Source organism: Mastigoproctus giganteus, chromosome 6 (genome assembly GCF_048544385.1).
Source record: "Mastigoproctus giganteus isolate SK-2022 chromosome 6, ASM4854438v1, whole genome shotgun sequence".
NCBI classification, from domain to species: domain Eukaryota; kingdom Metazoa; phylum Arthropoda; class Arachnida; order Uropygi; family Thelyphonidae; genus Mastigoproctus; species Mastigoproctus giganteus.
Genome location: NC_143580.1, coordinates 57,253,707 through 57,273,627, shown reverse-complemented (window position 1 = coordinate 57,273,627; position 19,921 = coordinate 57,253,707). Strand labels below are relative to the sequence as shown.

Below are 19,921 nucleotides of genomic sequence, written 5' to 3'. Positions count from 1 at the left end.
GATCCTTTATCTCACATTCCATTTTAAAATCGCATCCTTTATCTAAACCTTGGTTTTCCAATAAATGTGCTAAGGCTGTTCAAGAGAAGAATGTTGTGTATCGTAATTGGCTTGTTTCCAATTCTTAATTAGCATTAGCATTAGTAGAGGCATTTGATGCAAGAAAGCAAGCTTATGCAGCATCAGCCAAAAAAAAAAAAAAAAAAAAAAACCCCACTTCCACTTCACCCCTCTGTTCGTTCAAAATACCTGTCCAGCTGAGCCTTAAACTTATTTAGGCTATCAACCTCCACCACAAGGGATGGAAGTCTGTTCCACCAACCAACCACCCGCTGGCTAAAGGCAAATTTCCGCACGTCTATCCTACATCTGTCTTTCCTCAATTTGAATTTATGCCCTCTCAGGTGATTTTTCTGAGCCAGAGGAAGGATCCCATCAGCATTGAGCATGCTTAAACCATTCAAGGCTTTATACACCTCTATCAGATCACCTCGCTGGTGCCTAGTCTCCAGACACTGTAATTTGCAAAACTTAAGCCTTTCTTCGTAAGAGCACCCCTTTGTTCCATTCACTAATCTTGTTGCCCTTCTCTGTACTCGTTCCAGCAGCTCTACATCCTTCTTGAAATGAGGTCTCCAGACCTGTATACAGTACTCTAGGTGTGGCCTGACCATCGCCTTATACAATGGAATAATCACCTCCTTATCCCTGCTGGAATAATCACCTCCTTATCCCTGCTGGAAAAATTCCTGTATATCATTGACAATACTCCATGAGCTACTCTTGCAGCCTGTCTGCACTGCTCAGAGAACTTCATATCTGCCTGCACAACCACCCCCAAGTCCTTTTCATTCTCTACCACTGTCAGTGTAGTACCACAGAGTTGATACGTTGCTCTGGGGTTGCTGTTTCCCATGTGTAGTACTTTACATTTATCAATGTTAAACTTCATTTGCCACCTCTCAGCCCATCTGCTCAACCTTTCCAGATCCTGTTGCAGCAGCATAGTGTCAGTAGTGTCCTTGACAACCCTGCCAACCTTTGTATCGTCTGCAAACTTGGACATTAAGCCCGATATACCATCATCAATATCATTTATAAATACAGAAAACAATAATGGACCCAACACTGAGCCCTGAGGGACTCCACTAATAACATCAGTCCACGATGAGCAGTGTCCATAACAGTGTCCAAATGTTAAGTTTCATATTCTACCTAAACCAAAGCACACAACAATTGTAAAGCAGTTATTAATCAGTCCAGACTAGATTTTGAACAGGCCAAGAGTAAAAAACTTGCTTCTTGCCCTAATGGTAGCCGAGCATTCTGGTCTCTTGCCAAACTATTGGCCGCAACTTTTGCCCATCTCTGCTCCCACCTCTGTCAAAACCAGATGGTTCCACTGTTACTTCAGCCAAGGATAAAGCTGACCTTCTAGCATCCCATTCATTTTTATTCCAACTTGTGTATTAATGATCTTGGTAAAACACCTCCCACCATTTCCAGCACACTCCATTCAATGCCTCCTGTGGTCTTCTGTCAAAAGGATCTCAGAAGGATTTTGACGAATCTTGATGCTAACAAAGCTCCAGGTCCTGATGGTATTTCTCCACTTGTTCTCAAAACCTGAGCTCCTGAACTTACTCCTGTTCTTTGCTGCCTTTTTTCACTTTCTTACTTCAAAGGTGTTTTTCCTTCTGCTTAAAAATTTGCTTGTATCCAGCTAGTTCCTGAAAAAAAAAAAAAAAAGGGTGGCAGATCCCTCCCATCCAATTATCGTCCCATTGCAATTACTTCTACTCTTTCTAAAGTAATGGAGAAATCAATTAACTGCCAACTCTTAAAACTATCTAGAAATCTTCCGTCTGATCAATGATCACCACTATGGATTCCATCAATGTCGATCCACTGGTGATATTCTAGCTTATGTTACCCATTTATGGAGAAATTCAATGGAAACATTCGGTGAAACACAAGCAGTTGCTCTTGACATCTCAAAGGCTTTTGATTGTGTTTGGCATAAAGGTCTTGTAAAGAAGCTTCCATCTTATGATTTGCCAACTGTTTTTTGTAATTGGTTATCCAGTTTTCTCTCTGTCTTCTAACTTCTCCACTAATGCTGGTGTCTCCCAAGGGTCAGTTCTTTCCCCCACTCTTTTCGTCTTGTATATTAATGACCTTCTTCCATTGACTGGAAAACCTACCCATAGTTTTGCTGATGATAGCACATTGCATTCCACTTTCCAGTTCGAGAAACCTTGCCCTGCTCAATCAGCTTCAACTTCTCGAATATCTGCTACCAGTTCCTTATATGCTGATCTAGAGGTAATTCTCCAGTGGGGCAGACAACTTAGTTGATTTCAGTCCTTAAAGCTCAGTCCTGTCTTATATCTCACAAAAAGGATTCATCTGCTCCTATGCTTATCTTTGATTGACACTCTGATTTCCAATCAAGATGATATATCTCTTTTGGGGATTACCCTCACTTCTAATCTCTCTAGGCACAAGCACATTACAAATATTGCTTCCTCTGCTTCTAAAGAACTGGATTTTCTCTTTTGATCTCATCATTACTTTTCTTCCAAACAGCTGTCACTCTGTACAAATTGCAAATCCACCCTATCATAGAATATCATTCCCACATCTGGAGCGGTACTCCGAAAACCTTTCTCAGGCTTCTAGATTCCATTCAGAAGAGGGCAATTAGTTTAATTAATGACTCATCTCTAACAGTCTCTCTCCACTCTGTCTCATAGGTGTACTGTTTCTGCTGCATGCCTTTTCTGCAGGTACTTCCATAGGCATTGTTCTTCTGAATTGGCTTTATAATTCCCGCTGTCTCTTTCAAAACAGTCCGAACATGTGGCACCACCAGCCAACATCCTTTTACTTTCCAACTTCAAACTCACAGAACCAACTTTTCATCTTCCTCGTTTATTGATTCAACTGCAGTTTTCTGGAACAACCTTCCTTCATACTTATTTCCTGAAAAGTAATACACCTCATGTTTGGGGTTTTCATATAAAAAAAAAAAAAAAAAAAAAAAAAAAGCTGCCCCCCCTGTGCTATTAAACCTTAATGCAAACAGACATAGAAACAAGATATACAAAAAAATTTTTTTAGCAACCCTAGATATAGCTGTAATGTCAAGGACCGGAAGATTATCTGGAGCAGTTTGCTAATTATGTTACAACCATGAGATACATTTTGCAATAACCAAAATTTGATATAATACAGAAGAGAATTTTGATATGTTGAATATGATGATTCATATGGAGTCTTCTCTGAATTTGTTGGTGTCTGATAATATTTTGCCTTTTGTGAACATTGAAGAACTTGATTATATTCTGATATCAACACTGACATCAGATTTTGAAAATGAATTGAATACAATTTGCACAAAAATACATGCATTTAAGTTGACCGTGATGTGTATTCTTTTGACCACAGCATAAGATTAATGTTAATATTATTTTCGAATGGTTAGTTATAAACTCCTCTGATTTTATGTGGTTGTTTAATTATGAAAGAGCTGTTTTAAATTTTGCAGCCAGTGCAACTTAAGATTGAAGCACAAGTTGTAGAGAATCAAACTTGTTAAGAAACTCTTCAGTGTGTATTTAAAACACTTAATGAAATTAACTGTAAATTAAGTAATGAATTATGTAAAATACCGAAATTTAATTTCAAGACAAAAGAAGGTGAAAAAAATCTGTGCCATTGATAAAATGTTTAAGTAATTGGGAGCACACCGTGAAAAATTCGAACAATGACCTCTAAAAATTAAATCATAAAAATTTACAAAAAGAGGTTGGGAAGAAAATGTTTGAATTGTCACCTTTTAAAAGAATAATGATAAAAATGAAGACCCTAAATTTTGTATTTCTCTATGAGAGGATCAAGATGATTATGCAGTGGATCTTGATAATTCAGTCTCATTAGAAGAACAATTGGAACACAATTTCAGTTTGCTGCTTAACACACTAATAACATCAGCAGCATTGACTGAGTGAATTTTTGTCTATGCTAATAATTTTGTTACCTAAAAGGGGGCATCATTAAGCAACATATACATCATGCTTTTAAACTGTTATTGGGAAACATCAGTTAACTTATGATGAATTAAATGAGTTATTGTGATATCAGAATATCCTTTCTGTGCTATTTTTCGTGTATTTTACAATAAGAATAAAAATGGAAGGACTAGGAAATTGTGAATTCTGGGATTCTAGGTAAATTTTGAAAAAAATATTCCTGATTCCCAGGGGGAGAAAATGCTTGAACAAAATAATAATAATAAGATTCTTTATTAACATAAATTTTATACACTAGTGATTCCTTACACAGAAAGCCAGAGGAATCTTACAATTAGTTGTTTATACAAGTGATTTTGATTTATAAAAAAATAAATAAAATCACTAATTGCTGGTATGAGTATAGGCTCAAAAAAATTGTGATTTCTTTTTATTAATTTCTTCTTATTTTCATAGTTTTTTACTAGGTATTTTGATACACAAAGAACTAATAAATACTTAAACAAGGTTGTGAAATCATTTTATAATTTCTAACGAATCTGTAATTTCTGAAGAGTTTAATATAATTTTTGTTTTTATTGTAGGCTTTGAAGCAGTATACACCGGTCCAGAAACGGAATATTTTCTAGAAAATCTTCTACCTGGTACTGCCTATCATGTTCGTGTAGCCTATATTAGTGCAGCTGGACATAGTCCTGTGAGTGATTTTAACTCTTTGGTTATATCATGAACTGATAAAAATTAGTGAAATGATCTATTAAAAACAGCTTTTTGTTAGTTTGCCGTCTTATTTGATTTAAGTATTGTGTCTACCTGGTTCTTTAACATTCTTAAAACTGAGTTCATGTTTAATTGTAAGATGTTGTAAGACATTCTTCATAGTTTTTTTTATATACAATTTAGTCTTCAGAAATTTTGGCTAAAGCTTTGTTTTAATACTATGCATATATTTTTGATATACACTGAAAGGACACTGGATATAGGATCACATACCCTAAGAGCAAGTGGACCACACTGTGGGAATAAAAGCTCAGCAGGTAAAAGTAGTCAATGCATATGCATGTTTACAGCTGACATGAAGTTGCAATATGAGGGACTTTCAATGGGTCATGATTTTGGGTACATGGTGGGGAGGTGTGTTCATTTCAAGATATTGTATCTAGTGGGCTATTCCTGGTACAATGTGCATATGTACCAGGAATGATGGACAAGGGGCAAGTCAACCAACTAGCATGAAACCTGTTTTGAAAAACCAGTGATGGGTGAACAAGGTGAGAGATGGCTGAAGGGTCCATTGGGATCAACTGGATGGTCATGGTGATGTTACTGACTGCAGGATACAATGTGAGAAATTCTATCCTATCATAGGAAAGCAAAAAGAGTAAAAGTGTGTTATAGGCCTAATGACTTGAATGAGTACAAAGAACAATTGTACAGAGAAATGAGTGGGTTAGTAAATCTGATTGTCTTATTATGGGGGATTTTAAATTCCCAGATATTGACTGGAACTTGTGAGTTGGTCACTCGCACAATAGCAAGACTTTTTGTTGTTTTCTGCAGCAGCATATTCGAGAGGCAACCAGAGAGGGTAATACTCTTGATCTAGTTATCAGCAGTGATCATTTGTGTATTAAGAATTTGCAGATAAAGGAACCACTAGGTGGCAGTGATCACAGTGTACTGATGTGGGATTTACTTAAAGATATAATCACCATCAGGGGTAAAGGAAAGGGTCTTTGCTTCCGTAAAGGTGACCACAGTGGTCTCAGACAGTTTTTAAATTCTGTACTGTGGGACCAACTGATGATGTTACCAACAGCAAATTCTAAGTGGGAAGCATTCAAGGAATTAATCATGGAAGCTACTAGAATTTTCATACCTGTTAAGAAATATTGTTCAAGGTTTAAGGGCACCTCCATAGCCAGGTGGGCAGGAGCAGCAGTGCGTAGCATACGCTTCTTGATTAGACCGGGGTTCGAGCCCGTCACCACCAAATACGGAGGATGCAGAAAGGTCAGGGAATAACCACTGCATTATCCCCGGAGCAATATGGCCTTAGTTGCTAATGCTCCTAAAAAAAAAACCAAATGACAAGGTTTAGGCCTAAATGGTTGTGAAATGAACTAATGAGACCTGTGGTAGAGAAGAAAAATGCATGGGATGCATATAAATTATCAGGCGGCATAGAAGCCTATGGCAGATATAAGCCTGTAATCAAGTCACAATGGAGATTAGGCAAGTGAAGATATATTAAGAGAAATCTTTGGCAAAGGATGCTAAGAAAAACAGCAAGGATTTCTTTACTTATATATAAAACTCTAAAAGGAAGGAGAGGAATCAGATTGGGCCACTTGATATCGATGGTTTGACTGTTCATGATCCTGCTCAGGTTGCTGAAAGATTAAATGAGTATTTTGCATCTACATTCACACATGAGGAGTTAATAAGGAAAGAAAATGCCAGAAGTTTATCAAATTGTAACAGGGCATTTAATGATTTTGTAATAACTGAGAGCAAAGTGGAGGAAAAATTGTTGAAGTTAAACATAATAAAGGCACCTGGTGTGGATGGGATTTATCCAGTTATATTAAAGGAAGGGGCAAAGGAACTGAGCAAACCCTTACCCATAATTATGAGAGCATCCTTGGACTCAGGAGAAGTCCCCACGTACTGGAGATGTTCAAATGTATACCCAATTCACAAAGAGGGATCGAAGGGTGACACAAGTAATTACCAGTTAGTTGAACTTCTGTTCTGGGAAAAATAATTGTGTCACTGGTTAAAGATGCATTGCAGGGTCATCTAGACAAGTCTGCAGCAATAATTCAGACACAGCATTGGTTTGTTAAGGGAAAATCTTGTCTGACAAATTTGATTGGATACTATGATGTGGTTACAAAGGAACTCGGTGCAGAAAATAATTTTGGATATCATATAATTGGATTTCAGGAAAGCTTTTGGCACTGTTGTGCATGGAAGACTACTGTACAAATTGGAGAAGAATGGTATTAAGGGTAAGTTGCAACAACGGATAAAAGGGTGGTTGAGTGGGAGAAGACAGAGGGTGATAATCAATGGATGCTGCTCTTTGTGGACTAATGTTATTAGTGGAGTCCCACGGGATTTTGGACCCACTGTTGTTTTGTATATTTATCAGTGATATTGATGAAGGTATATCAGACTTAGTGTCGAAGTTTGCAGATGGTACAAAGGTTGGCAGGGTTGTTAATGACAGTAATGACAGTGTGCTACTGCAACAGGATATAGAAAATTTGGCATATGGGCTGAGAAGTGGCAACTGAAGTTTAACAGTGACAAATGCAAATTACTGCATATGGGTAGAAGTAACCCCAGAGGAACATACGAACTTTGTGGTACTACACTTAAGGTGGTACAAAATGATAAAGACCTGGAAGTAATTGTTGCAGTCAGATATGAAGTTTTCTGAGCAACGCAGACAGGCTGCAAGAGCAGGTCATCGGTTTTGTCAATGATATACAGGAATTTTGCTAGCAGGGAAAAGGAGGTGTTATCCCTTTGTATAAGGCAATGGTCAGGCCACGCCTGAGTACTGCATACAGATCTGGAGGCCTTGTTGTACAGAGAAGGGCAATAAGATTGGTGATGGGAATGAAGGGATCCTCTTGCAGTAACTTAATAAGTTCTGCAAATTGCAATGGAGACTAGGCACCTGTGAGGTGATTTGATTGAGGTATATAAGGCCTTGAATGGGTTGAGCATACTGAATTCTGATGGGATTCTTCCACTTGGATTATGAACGTAAGAGGGCATAAATTCAAATTGAGGAAAGACAGTTGTAGAATAGATGTGCGGAAATTTGCCTTTAGCCAGCAGTTGGGTAATTGCTGGAACAAATTTCCATCTGTCGTTGTGGAAGTTGATAGCTTAAATAAATTCAAGGAGGAACTGGACAAATTTTAGAGGGAATGGTTGTGTGAAACTATTTTATTTTTTTATTTATTTATTATTTTTTTTTTTTGGCTGATGCTACATAAGCTCACACACTTGTTTTCTTGCATCACATGCCTCTGTTACTATCACAGGCATATCTGTGTCTCACTGGAAGAAGGTATGGTGGTCAGACAAATGTTTCCTTTTAATATAACACGTTGGAATAGTGCTTCTGTGTAGTGATGACAAGATGCAGTCTATTCCCCACACACACACACACACACACAGAGAGAGAGAGAGAGAGAGAGAGAGAGAGAGAGAGAGAGAGAGAGAGACAGAGACAGAGAGAGAGAGAGAGAGATCAAACAGTGTAGGATACATTCTTCAGACCAGAATGATGTTCTGGTTAAGACCTATTACACCATAATTACTAACCATGCACATACTTTTTGTTCTCTGACATTGATGGCAGTCAACAATGGTTATAATGACTGTTCTCACACACTGATTGGTTCCAAATGCCAAGCAGTTTGTTATTGAGCAATATCTGTGCCTTAACTTACATTCTCCAGAACAATTATACTAATTCTTTTATGTTTTAGCATTTATTAAATCTCATTATTGAGAGTAGCTCTTTGAAAAAAATAATGGAAGAGAGCAGGAAAGGAAAGCAAACTTTCTTTATATATTACTAACCATTGCTAATTTTTATATATCACTAACTGTTACTAATATCTGTTTGGTCACACTAAGCACCACTTCTGTCTCCCTGTGACAGGGCCAGAAACCTAGGTGGAAGAGGCAACTGCAAGAGCTAAAAGGAGCCAAATGGATATCCAAACTTTTCCACAAATGGTGCCCATGGGCTCAACATGTGGCTCTAAAACTGATTACTCTGCTTCAAATCCAAAAAAGACTGAAAAAAGAACTGCATTAACAAGATCATACACCATATCTCATAATTCATTCCTTGACAGATCAAACTATGAGTAACCCTCTCTATTTGTTATTCAGAAATTTTTAGCAAGTGCTGCTAGTCCATCTAAAGCCTTTTAAAAGAGTACAATCAGGACAGCTCATAAATTTCAGGAAAGCTTTTGATACTGTTGCGCATTGAAGACTACTGTACAAATTAGAACAGTATGGCATTGAGTAAGTCACTACAATGGTTAAAAGGATGTTTGAGTGGAAGAAGACAGTGGTAATCAATGGATTACCACTCTTCATGGACTAATGTTATTAGTGGTGACCCTAGTGTTTGGTGTTGGGCCCATTGTTTTTTTTGTATATTTATCAATGATTTTTATGAAGGTATATCAAGCTTAATGTCAAAGTTTGCAGATGATACAAAGGTTGGCAGGGTTGTTAATAACAGTAATGACATTATGCTGCTGCAACAGAATCTGGAAAAGTTGGGCAGATAGGCTGAGAAGTGGCAACTGAAGTTTAACATTGACAAATGCAAAGTACTGCATATTGGTAGAAGTAACCCCAAAGAAACGTACCAACTGTGTGGTACTACACTTAAGGTGGTAGAAAATGAAAAAGACCTGGAAGTAATTGTGCAGTGAGATATGAAGTTTTCTGAGCAATGCAGACAGGCTGCCAGGCAGGTCATGGGGTTTTCTCAATGATATACAGGAATTTTGCTAGCAGGGAAAAGGAGGTGATTGTCCCTCTGTATAAGGCAATGGTCAGGCCACGCCTTGAGTACTGCGTACAGGTCTGGAGGCCTCATTTTAGGAAGGATGTAGATTTGCTTGAGCGTGTACAGAGAAGGGGAACGAGACTGGTGAGGGGAACAAAGGGGTGCTCTTATGAAGAAAGTCTTAAGTTCTACAAATTTCAGCGTCTGAAGACTAGGCACCTGCGAAACGATTAGCAGATGGATTCAGCTCAAAGCTTTGGGAGTCTTCCTCTTGCTCAGATTACAAACCTGAGGGGGCATAAACTGAATTTGAGGAAAGGCAGCTGTCGAATAGATGTGTGAAAATTTTCCTTTACCCAGCAGGTAGTTGATTGCTGGAACAAACTTCCATCTGTCATTGTGAAAGTGATAGGTTTTTTTTTTTTTTTTGCTGATGCTGTATAAGCTTGCTTTCTTGCATCATATGCCTCTGCTAATGATAAAACACTGACATAAAAGGATAAACTTTCATCCCTTTATGAAATTTCTATAAATCATCCCTCATGCCACTCTAAACACTTGAAAGTAGTCATATCACTGATTGAGACATACTAAATATATTGGAAGAAGAAACAATATAAGAATTACAAAAAATGAATGATGACTAAAAAAGATGGTGAACTTGTTTCTCTTAGTAGCTTATGAACACTCTCAGTATGGTCATTTTGGTCCCCCCTTATACCATTAAACCTTTAAAACAACAGTAAATACCACGGCCGACCGGGCTAGCCGAGTGGGTAAAGTACCTGCCCGGCAACCCAAAGGTCGCGGGTTCGATTCCCGCCTCGGGCTTGGATCAAAGTACTGCAAAAACCTTGGGAGGTGCAATATGGCCACAGAAGCCGATGCGCCAACAACTACCAAATCAAAAAAAAAAAAAAAAGTAAATACCACCACCACCCATTGGGTTTTTCCATCCAGTGGAAAGCCTGAGTTCAAATCAGGCTATTTATTTATATTCCTATAAATAATGTGACAAATTTTTATGGCCTATTTCAGAACCTGACCGAGTTACTCTGTCTCAGCTAAGAGTTGCATGGTTTTTCATCTAGCAAATAAACTGAAGAATAAACAGTTATAGACACAGTATACTGATTCACATAGCCTTATTTGCTTTGATGCATAACAGATACCCATATCTCCAAATATATTCAATCACCCCTTAACATCTATGCCATAATATAAAAGTTGTTCTGCAAACCCATGAAAGGCCTGGCTCAATATTAGTTAGGTGGTCCTGTTTTAGTGTCCTTTCAATGTATTTCAATAGAAATATATTGAATATTTCAACAAAGATTTCATCTACCCTATAATATGGTATTAACGCCATACATACTATAATTACACATGAGAATATGTACCGAATATTCAAATACAAAACTAAGTGCGATCTGGCAGTGATATTGCTTAGAAGTTGAAGCATTAATAAGTCCAAGGATTTAATTTTTTTTTTGTACAATAGATTACATTTCTTATTTTGTCTTGTATACTAGATAAGCTGTAAAATACATCTGGTGGATTTGAGTTAGAGATTTGAAACTTGATTGGCAGTTTCATCCTTCTCTATCTAGCTATCTTCTAGAGCTACAAAATTTCCCCATCTGTTCTATTCAAGAGCTCTTTCAGAAATTTTGAATAGAACTCCTCACTTTGAACAGAAAACCAGGCTTTTATTTCATTATTCACATCTGTTAGATGGAATACCCTTAAATAAAAGGGATACAAGAATATTTGCTGATGTTGTCAAGGCAGTGTTAGGTGGGTCAGAAAACTGATAGCCTGGAGGAGGATACACAGACTAATAGATTAGTAGTAGCTGCAGACAGAGGTGATTTATGCACTGCTTCTATTAGAACATGCAGTAGCCAGGAGAGCAAGGTGACAGGGATTTAAAGACCTGATGGGTTCTTGTGGAGCAAGCAAATACATGGGCTGTGTTGGGATTGCTAATGGTAAAAATAGTTTTAGGTATACTTGTATGTACACTAATGCTAGGAGGATAGCAAATAAATTTGATGAATTTAAAGTACTGATCAAACCATCAAATGCAGACATTGTGGGGATATCAGAGGCAACATGTCACTCAGATATATGAAAATTATAATTTGAATATGTGGAGTACAATGCTCACAGAAAGGACATAGCATGTAGTGTTGATTATCAAGCAGCACTGCCTCTCCCTCCAAATCCGTGTTTGTATACTCTGTCGCAGTAAAAACTTTGTAAAGCCCAGAGATAGTGTGAGTTTTAGTGTTGGTTTGTTGTTCCTCCGGCCATTTAGCCACAGTACACTTAGTGGGTCCCTACATTGCCCATCCCTTGCCTCCTTGGGGCAGTGACAATGGGAGGGGAAGTGGTGTTATGCTCTTAGTTAAGAAGTACATAAATCTAAAGCAATGCATCCAGTAGACGTAGGTGGCCAGTGCAATGTAGTGTCAGTTTGGTGTGACGTAAGAACTGGGACAACAAAAATGAGGGTAGAAGTGTGTTATAGACTTTAATGACTGTGATGGGTATAATGAACACCTGTACAGACATGTAGAGTGGGCCACTAAATCAGAATGTCTTATAATGGGGATCCCAACTTTCCAGATATTGATTGGAATTGTGGTTGGTCTCCATCTGCTCTTGATCTGTTTATCAGAAATGACTCTTTGTGCATTAAAAATCTTCAGATAAAAGAACCACCAAGTGGCAGTGATCACAGCATATTCATGTAGAATTTACTTAAAGATATAACTATTGTCAAGGGTAAAGGGAACAGCATTGCCTTCTGTAAGGATGACTATGATGGCCTCAGGCAGTTTTTAAACTCTATTCAGTGTGACTGATGATGCTGCAGACAAAAATTCTAAATGGAAAGCATTCAGGGAAATAATCATAGAGGCTACTAGGCTTTTTATACCAACTAAGATATACTGTTTAATGTTTAGACTTAGACTCAAAAGGCTGTCAGATGAACTGATGAGACTCGTGGCACAAAAAAAAAAAAAGAAAAAAAAAAAGCATGAGGTGCATATAAATTATCATGTGATACAGATTCCTACAGTAGATATACTCAGCAGTTGCGTCACAAAGGAGGTCGGTGCCTCCGTAGCCAGGTGGGAAGGAGCTGCAGTGCGTAGCACAAGCTTCTTGATTAGACCGGGGTTCGAGCCCGTCACCACCAAATACGGAGGATGCGGAAAGGTCAGGGAATGACCACCGCATATCCTGGAGCAATATGGCCTTAGTTGCTAATGCTCCTAAAAACCAAATAACAAACAAACAAAGGAGGTTAGGCAACCTAAGGCAGATTGCATGACGTCTCTGGTAAAGAATGATAAGAAATGCAGCAAAGACTTTACTTATGTGTAAGTAGTAGAAGGAAGAGGTTGAATCAACTGTTGATGATCCTGTTCAAGTAGCAGACAAACTGAATGGGTATTTTGCATTTACATTTGCACAAGAGGAATTTTTAGGGATTGGGATGCCAGAAGTGAGTTAAATTCTAGCAGGAAATGAAATGATTTTGTGCTGACTGAGATGAAAGTGGAGGAGAAATTGTTGGAGCTGAATGTAAAGAAGGCATCTCTGGTGAATCGAATCTATCCAGTTATACTATTAAAGGAGATAGCAAAAGAGGTAAGCAAACCTTTAGCCATGATTATGAGAGCATCCCTGGATTCCGAGGAGGTCCCAATGACATGAGTATATGCAAATACCAATTCACAAAGAGAAAATCAAAGGAAGATATGAATAATTACAGACCTGTTAGCTTAACTTCTGTTCTGGAGAAAATATTGTAGTCTCTGGTTTTAAAAAGAAAGGATCATTTAGACAGCAATGCAACTATATTGCAATTACAGCATGGATTTGTTAAGGTGCATCCTTGTCTGGCCAATCTAAGGGAATATTATGACACACTAACAAAGGAACTAGTTACAAAAAATAATTTTGACATCATATATATGTAGATTTCAGAAAAGCTTCTGATACTGTTGCACATAAAGACTGCTTTACAAATTGGAGCAGTGTGGCATTAAAGGAGCTGCTACGATGAATAATGGGATGGTTGAGTGGTAGAAGACTGTAGTTATCAATGGGAATTCTGCAAAGTTCAGTGCTAGACCCATTGTTGTTTTCTGTGTTTATTATTGATATCGATGAAGGCATATCAGGCTTAACATTTTAGTTTTGGAGATGATATGAAGTTTGGCACGGTAGTTAATCACAGTAATCAGGGTCTGTTACTGCAATAAAATCTTGACAAACTAGACATGTGGGCTGAGAAGTGGCAATTGAAGTTTGATATTGACAAATGCAAGGTACTTCATATGGGAAGCAGTAATCACAGATTAACTGTGTGGTGCCAAACTCAGGGCAGTGGAGAATGAAAACTACGCGGAGGAACTGTGCAGTAAGTTCGAAATTCTCTGGGCTATGTAGACAGCTGCCTGACAGCTCATGGTGTTTTGTCAATGATATACAGGAATTTTGCCGGCAGAGATAAGGAGTTGGTTAACCCATTGTGTAAAGCAATGGTTAAGTTACATCTCGAGTACGGCATACAGGACTGGAAGCCTCATTTTAGGAAGGATGTGGATCTGTTGTGATGCCGTTTGTGTTATTCTGTGATTCAGCAGGTTTTCATCCTCTGAACTAGGCTTTCCACTGCTTGTTTTCTTCAGAAATACTGATTTTGTTGTGGAATGAAATTGATTTCAAGTTATCAAAAAAAAAAAAAAAAAAATGTTTTGAAAAGTGAAAGTTTAAAATGCAGTCACTTGGTGAGCTGAAAAGATCAAGCTGTGCAAAAAATTGGTAGAGCTGGGTAGGAGATACAATTTTCAGTGTAGCAAATCAGTATTTACACTAAATAACAAGTTGTTTAATGTATACACAGTGCATTATATTTCAGGTGTGTTCAAACTTTTATCTTAAATAAATTGAATTTTTGTTTTCTTTTTTTCTGTGGTCAATAGAAATTAAAAGTAAATATAATTATCTTCTTATCAATTGATTACTAAGATTATAACTTTATAGAGCACTTAATACAACTGTAGTTTTAAGTTTTTTAAGTCTGTTGTCTCTCTCTCCCTCTATATATACTCATCTCTTCTTAAGTGACAACCATGTTCATAAGTCTTACATAACAGTATATGGAAGTGCTTGAACTCTAATGCTAACAATTCTGCATTGAAATTACATTTAATTCTATGAATTTCTCTTTTTCATGCAAATTGTATTGAAAAATGAAATAATAATTGTTGGTTTTCTGTGTGTTGATTTTAATGAAATTTGGACTGGCTTGACTTTCTAAAAGAATTAAATATAAAATTTTGCGAAAATCTGTCTACTGGGAGTTATTGTTATGTGCAGATGGATGGATATGGTGTGAAGATAATATGAACTTATGCATATATATGTGAATGTATCTAAAAATGCATTTATTGTAATTACATAGTTTAGATAATTTTTGTTTAGGTAATTCTAGATAGTTTAAACAATTGTTTTTAAAATATTTTTCTGCCTTTAGTATTCTGAAGTGAGTGGTATTACTACAGCAGCTGTCTGTCCTGGAAAGTGTGCCCCTCCTCAACTACATGGAAAGCCAAAAGCACTCTATCTGCATCTGAAGTGGGGTATGTCTGTATGTATATACATGTGAATATATTGATGTTGAACCCCTAAGGCAATTTGAGTATTTAATCACTATCTTAACAGCAGTTGTAATAAGCCTGACTGTAGTATACTATATATATATATATATATATATATATATATATATATATACACACAAAGGGTACTAGGAAAGTTTTGCAATATGATGCAACAATGAATCACAGGAAACTGCTTGTTGCTGCATGTTGAGACATGTTCATATGTGCATAGTAGCCGCCGTGCCAAGTCGATGGGCTCAGTTATTCATTAGTAGTGAGAGTGTAAAGTGCTTGCGATGGCATCGTGGTCATGAAATGAGATAAGGACAGTTTTGCGGTATAATTTCGTTCGTGGTTTAACCATAGACCAGTGCTTAGAAGAAATGACTCTTGCACTAGATGTTGATTGTCCACATTGTACAACGATATTCAGGTGGTATAGAGAATTCCAAAGGGGAAATTTCACTCTGGAGGATTCTGAGAGGCCGGGAAGGCCACGAACGTCAGTTACGGAGGAAAACGTTACTGCTGTGAGGAAAATGCTTGACGAAAACAGGCGAGTGACCTACCAACAGATAGAGGATACTTTGGGCCTAAATGCACCAGCAATTCGTTCGATTCTGCAAGATCATTTGCACGTGAAGAAACTTTGTTCTCTCTGGGTGCCGCATCAACTGACTGAAGAGCAGATGACACGACGTGTGACTTGGTGCCGGGAGATGTTAAAAAAGTTTGATAAGGGACAATCTCTGTATGTGAACAACATCGTGACAGGTGACGAGACTTGGCTGTACTATTACGATCTGCCGACCAAGGCTCAAAACAAAGTTTGGGTCTTTGATGATGATGACACACCCATAATTGTCAGAAAATCCCGATCTGTAAAGAAGAAAATGATAGCTGTATTTTTCAAATCGAGTGGAATTGTGGAACGTGTCGTTTTGGACACGCAGAAGACAGTCACAGCTAAGTGGTATATTGAACAATGCCTGCCTAAAGTCATTGGATCTATGAAGAACCTGCGGCCAAAGTCAAGAATGGACACCTGGTACCTCCATCACGATAATGCTCCAGCTCACCGCACCAAAGCCTGCACCGAATATTTGACCACGACAGGACTGAAACTTCTCGAGCACCCTCCCTACAGTCCAGACCTTGCTCCCTGCGAATTTGCACTGTTCCCGCATGTGAAAATGAAGCTAAAAGGGAGGCGGTTTTCCAGTGATGAGGACCTTCTACGGGCTTGGGACAACGAGTGTGCTTTACTCCCTAGTGAAACTTGGCAGAACTGGTTTAAAGATTGGTTTCGGAGGATAGAGAGGTGTATTGAATGTAGAGGAAATTACTTTGAAAAAATTAAATAAACAAAGCTGTATTGCAAAACTTTCCTAGTACCCTTTGTATATATATATATATATATATGTCTGTGCATATCTACAGGATGCTATACAAAAGTAAATATTCATCTAACTTTCTTAGTTTGCATCTGGTCACTTCAAAGTGTTTCGCTTAGACTTAATGCACTGAGCCCAGGATTCTGTTTCAATTCCCCCCTTCCAAATATTCAAGGTATTGAAGGAGAATGGGCCTGTGGCATTGGTTTCCATAGTTTAAGCAGTCCTGGAAATTCCCATTGCCTTGCTTTCCAGACTGCTGCTCAATTGCATTTCAATAGAAGTAGTGCAAGAATCACTTTTACCTCTGCCAGCAGCTACTGTTAATCTATTAGTTCTTATATCCCCCCAAAGCTAGCAGTTTTCCGACCCACCTAACCTGCCTCAATAGCATCAGCAAATATTCTTGCACCCTTTCTATTTCAGTGTATCCCATCCCTGTAGAAGCAGTCTCTCCTGTTAACAAGTACAGACCAGGCTGAGAAAAATTCTACCCCTTGAGCCTTGCACAATCTCTCCAGGGCTGAATTGATCGACAAGGCTCTCATCATATACTCTCTCCTATCGTGTCTGGGCAGAATTGCAGGCACTTTCAAATCAACCCTAACTCACGGCTTTTTCCAAATCAGGCTTCTTGAACTGCACTGCAAAATTAGACCATGTATTTCCAGTACAGTCAGCTATTCTCATATACAAACTGCAGTGGGTTTGAATCCCATCAGAAATTTGGGTAATTCTTAAAATCCTCTTTAGTTAGGGCACTGTAGTCAGCCAGTCACAGGAAGGGCCCCACTACTTATTCTGGGTTTATCAGCCTGCAAAATGCATAACTTGGACCATTAAGAGCTTTGCCTTCTGTAAGGGTAACTACAATGGCCTCAGATAGTTTTTAAATATATTCAGTGTGACTAACTGATGATGTTTCATATAACAAATTCTAAATCGGAAGCATTCAGAAAAAAATCATAGGACTTACTAGGCTTTTTATACCAACTGAGAAATACTGTTCAAGGCCTAAATGGATGTGAAATGAACTAATGAGACTTGCGACAGAAATGAAGAATGTGTGATATGTATATAAATTATCAGGTGATATAGAATCCTATGGTAGATATAAACTAGTCTGCAATCAAGTTGTAAAGGAGTTTAGGCATGCTTAGTCAGATTATGAAAGTCTCTGGAAAAAAATGAAAAGAGGAGAAGCAGTGGAGGATGAATTAAATTGGTCTACTTGATATTGATAGTCTTGGCTGTTGATGATCCTAATTAGGTTGCTGAATGAGTATTTTGGCTCTGCATTCATACAGGAGAAATTCTTTCGGGATAGGGATGTCAGAAGTTTATCAAACTGTAACAGGGATTTAAATGATTTTGTGATAGCTGAGAGGAACGTGGAAGAGAAATTGTTGAAACTAAACATGAAAAAAGGCTCCTGGGGCAGATGGGATCTATCCAGTTATATTAAAGGAGGCTGCAAAGTAGATAAGCAAATTCTTAGCCATAATTTTTAGAGCATCTTTGGATTCAGGTGAGATCCCTATGGATTGAAGATTTGTAAATCTAGACAGGAACGCAGGTATACTGCAGTCACCATGGATTTGTTAAAGGGCAATCTTGTTTGATCAATCTGATTGGATACTGTGATACAGTGTTCTTTTGAAGTTTTGCACAGTATTGTGTTTTCTCTCTAGGAACACACACACACACACACACACACACACACACACACACACACACACACACACACACACACACACACACACACACACACACACACACACACAGAGATGGGGGGACAATATGGGGGAAAAGTAGAAAATGAGCAAAGGAATAAATAATAAAGATAGAAGTAGAAATGGAAGGAGAGTGAAAGGAATATGTATCCTTTCACTAAGTTTTAGAAAATATTAAGTATGGGACAAATACAGCCAAAGTTATAAGCCAATAAATAAGAAATTTAGACCGGCACCACCTGACCATACCAAGGCCAAAAAAAAAAAGTGAAATATCGCTAATATGATAAACTAACCACAAAAGAAAAATTTATATAGGACGAACAAAGCAAGGGAAAAAAAAAAAAATTTCTTTCTCTCTTTTTGCTATTAAACATATTTTTACACACACACAAACACAGTCTCAAAAACATGTATGCATAATTTGATGGTGAATAATTTCCATGTTTATTTATTTAATGCTAATCTAATAATTTAAATTGCATATAGCAAATATTTAGATATATGGCACATCATCTCAGATGTTTAAACTGTTCACCAATGGTTTCCAGGCACTGCTAACATCCATCAATGTCTCTCTAGAGATCGTTGCAGATTTTTATTCAATAACCTGCCTTAACTCTCCAAGTGTTAATGGTTTCTTGGTGTATACTTCATCTTTTAGGTAACCCCACTGGTAAAAGTCGTGGAGTTAAGTCAGGTGAACATGGTGGGGGTATTCAAGGCTCTTCATCCAATTCATTTGTTTGGAAAAGCTAAAAAAAAAAAAAAATGTGGAAATCCTCGTCCAGCTGACATGGTGTGGGCACAATTGATGTCTGAAGCATGTTGAGGTATAGAACTCCAGTAACTGTTCTGTCAAAGATCCATCCAAACCCTTGGATGACAAACCACACCATACTGTGATCCCTGGTAAATTGACATGCTGTTCCATGTGAATGTGCAGATTATTGGAACCAATACATGCAGTTGTAGCGATTCATTGTGCCACTTAACTTGAATGTAGCTTCAGACAAAACAATCTTGTAAACAAACTATACGTCTTCTGCAACTTTTGTCTGAAATCACTCACAAAACTCAGTTCGGTGATTGGAGTCATCTTTGTTTAGGTATATGCTAATCTTGGAATATAACATTTCCACCTTACATGGTTTAAAAGTCTTTTGATTTCAGATACATTTTCAATACCACTTCAGCACAAATTTATGTTGCTCAAATGATGATAAGTTGTTAGTATTCCATTTTAAGCAAACTTTTAACTGGGGGGAAAATTTATTGATTTATGGATTTTGAAAGGGTGTTCTACATTGTATATAATATGTAACTAAATTATTAGGTTAGCATTAAATAAATAAACACAAATAAACACAATTTATTAACCAACAAAGTATGCATACATTTTTTGAGACATCCTGTGTATATATATATATTCTTTTGTCTTTTAAATTTGAAAGGTACTATTGAAAATGAGAGGAAACTGCTGAAGCATATTGCTTCTGCGGTTAACCTCTACAATAAA

The 19,921-nt window shown here is 37.6% G+C and overlaps 1 protein-coding gene across 2 annotated transcripts in view; it reads left to right on the top strand.

Moving 5' to 3' along the window:
- Nucleotides 1-19,921, top strand: part of LOC150084315 (fibronectin type-III domain-containing protein 3A-like) — a 441,928-nt gene that overhangs the window by 345,468 nt on the left and 76,539 nt on the right. For both annotated transcript variants that reach the window (XM_090375975.1, XM_090375974.1), the window contains exons 17-18: nt 4,619-4,731; nt 15,152-15,257. In XM_090375975.1, coding sequence (XP_090232101.1) covers nt 4,619-4,731; nt 15,152-15,257 — 219 coding nt within the window. The remainder of the gene's footprint in view (nt 1-4,618; nt 4,732-15,151; nt 15,258-19,921) is intronic.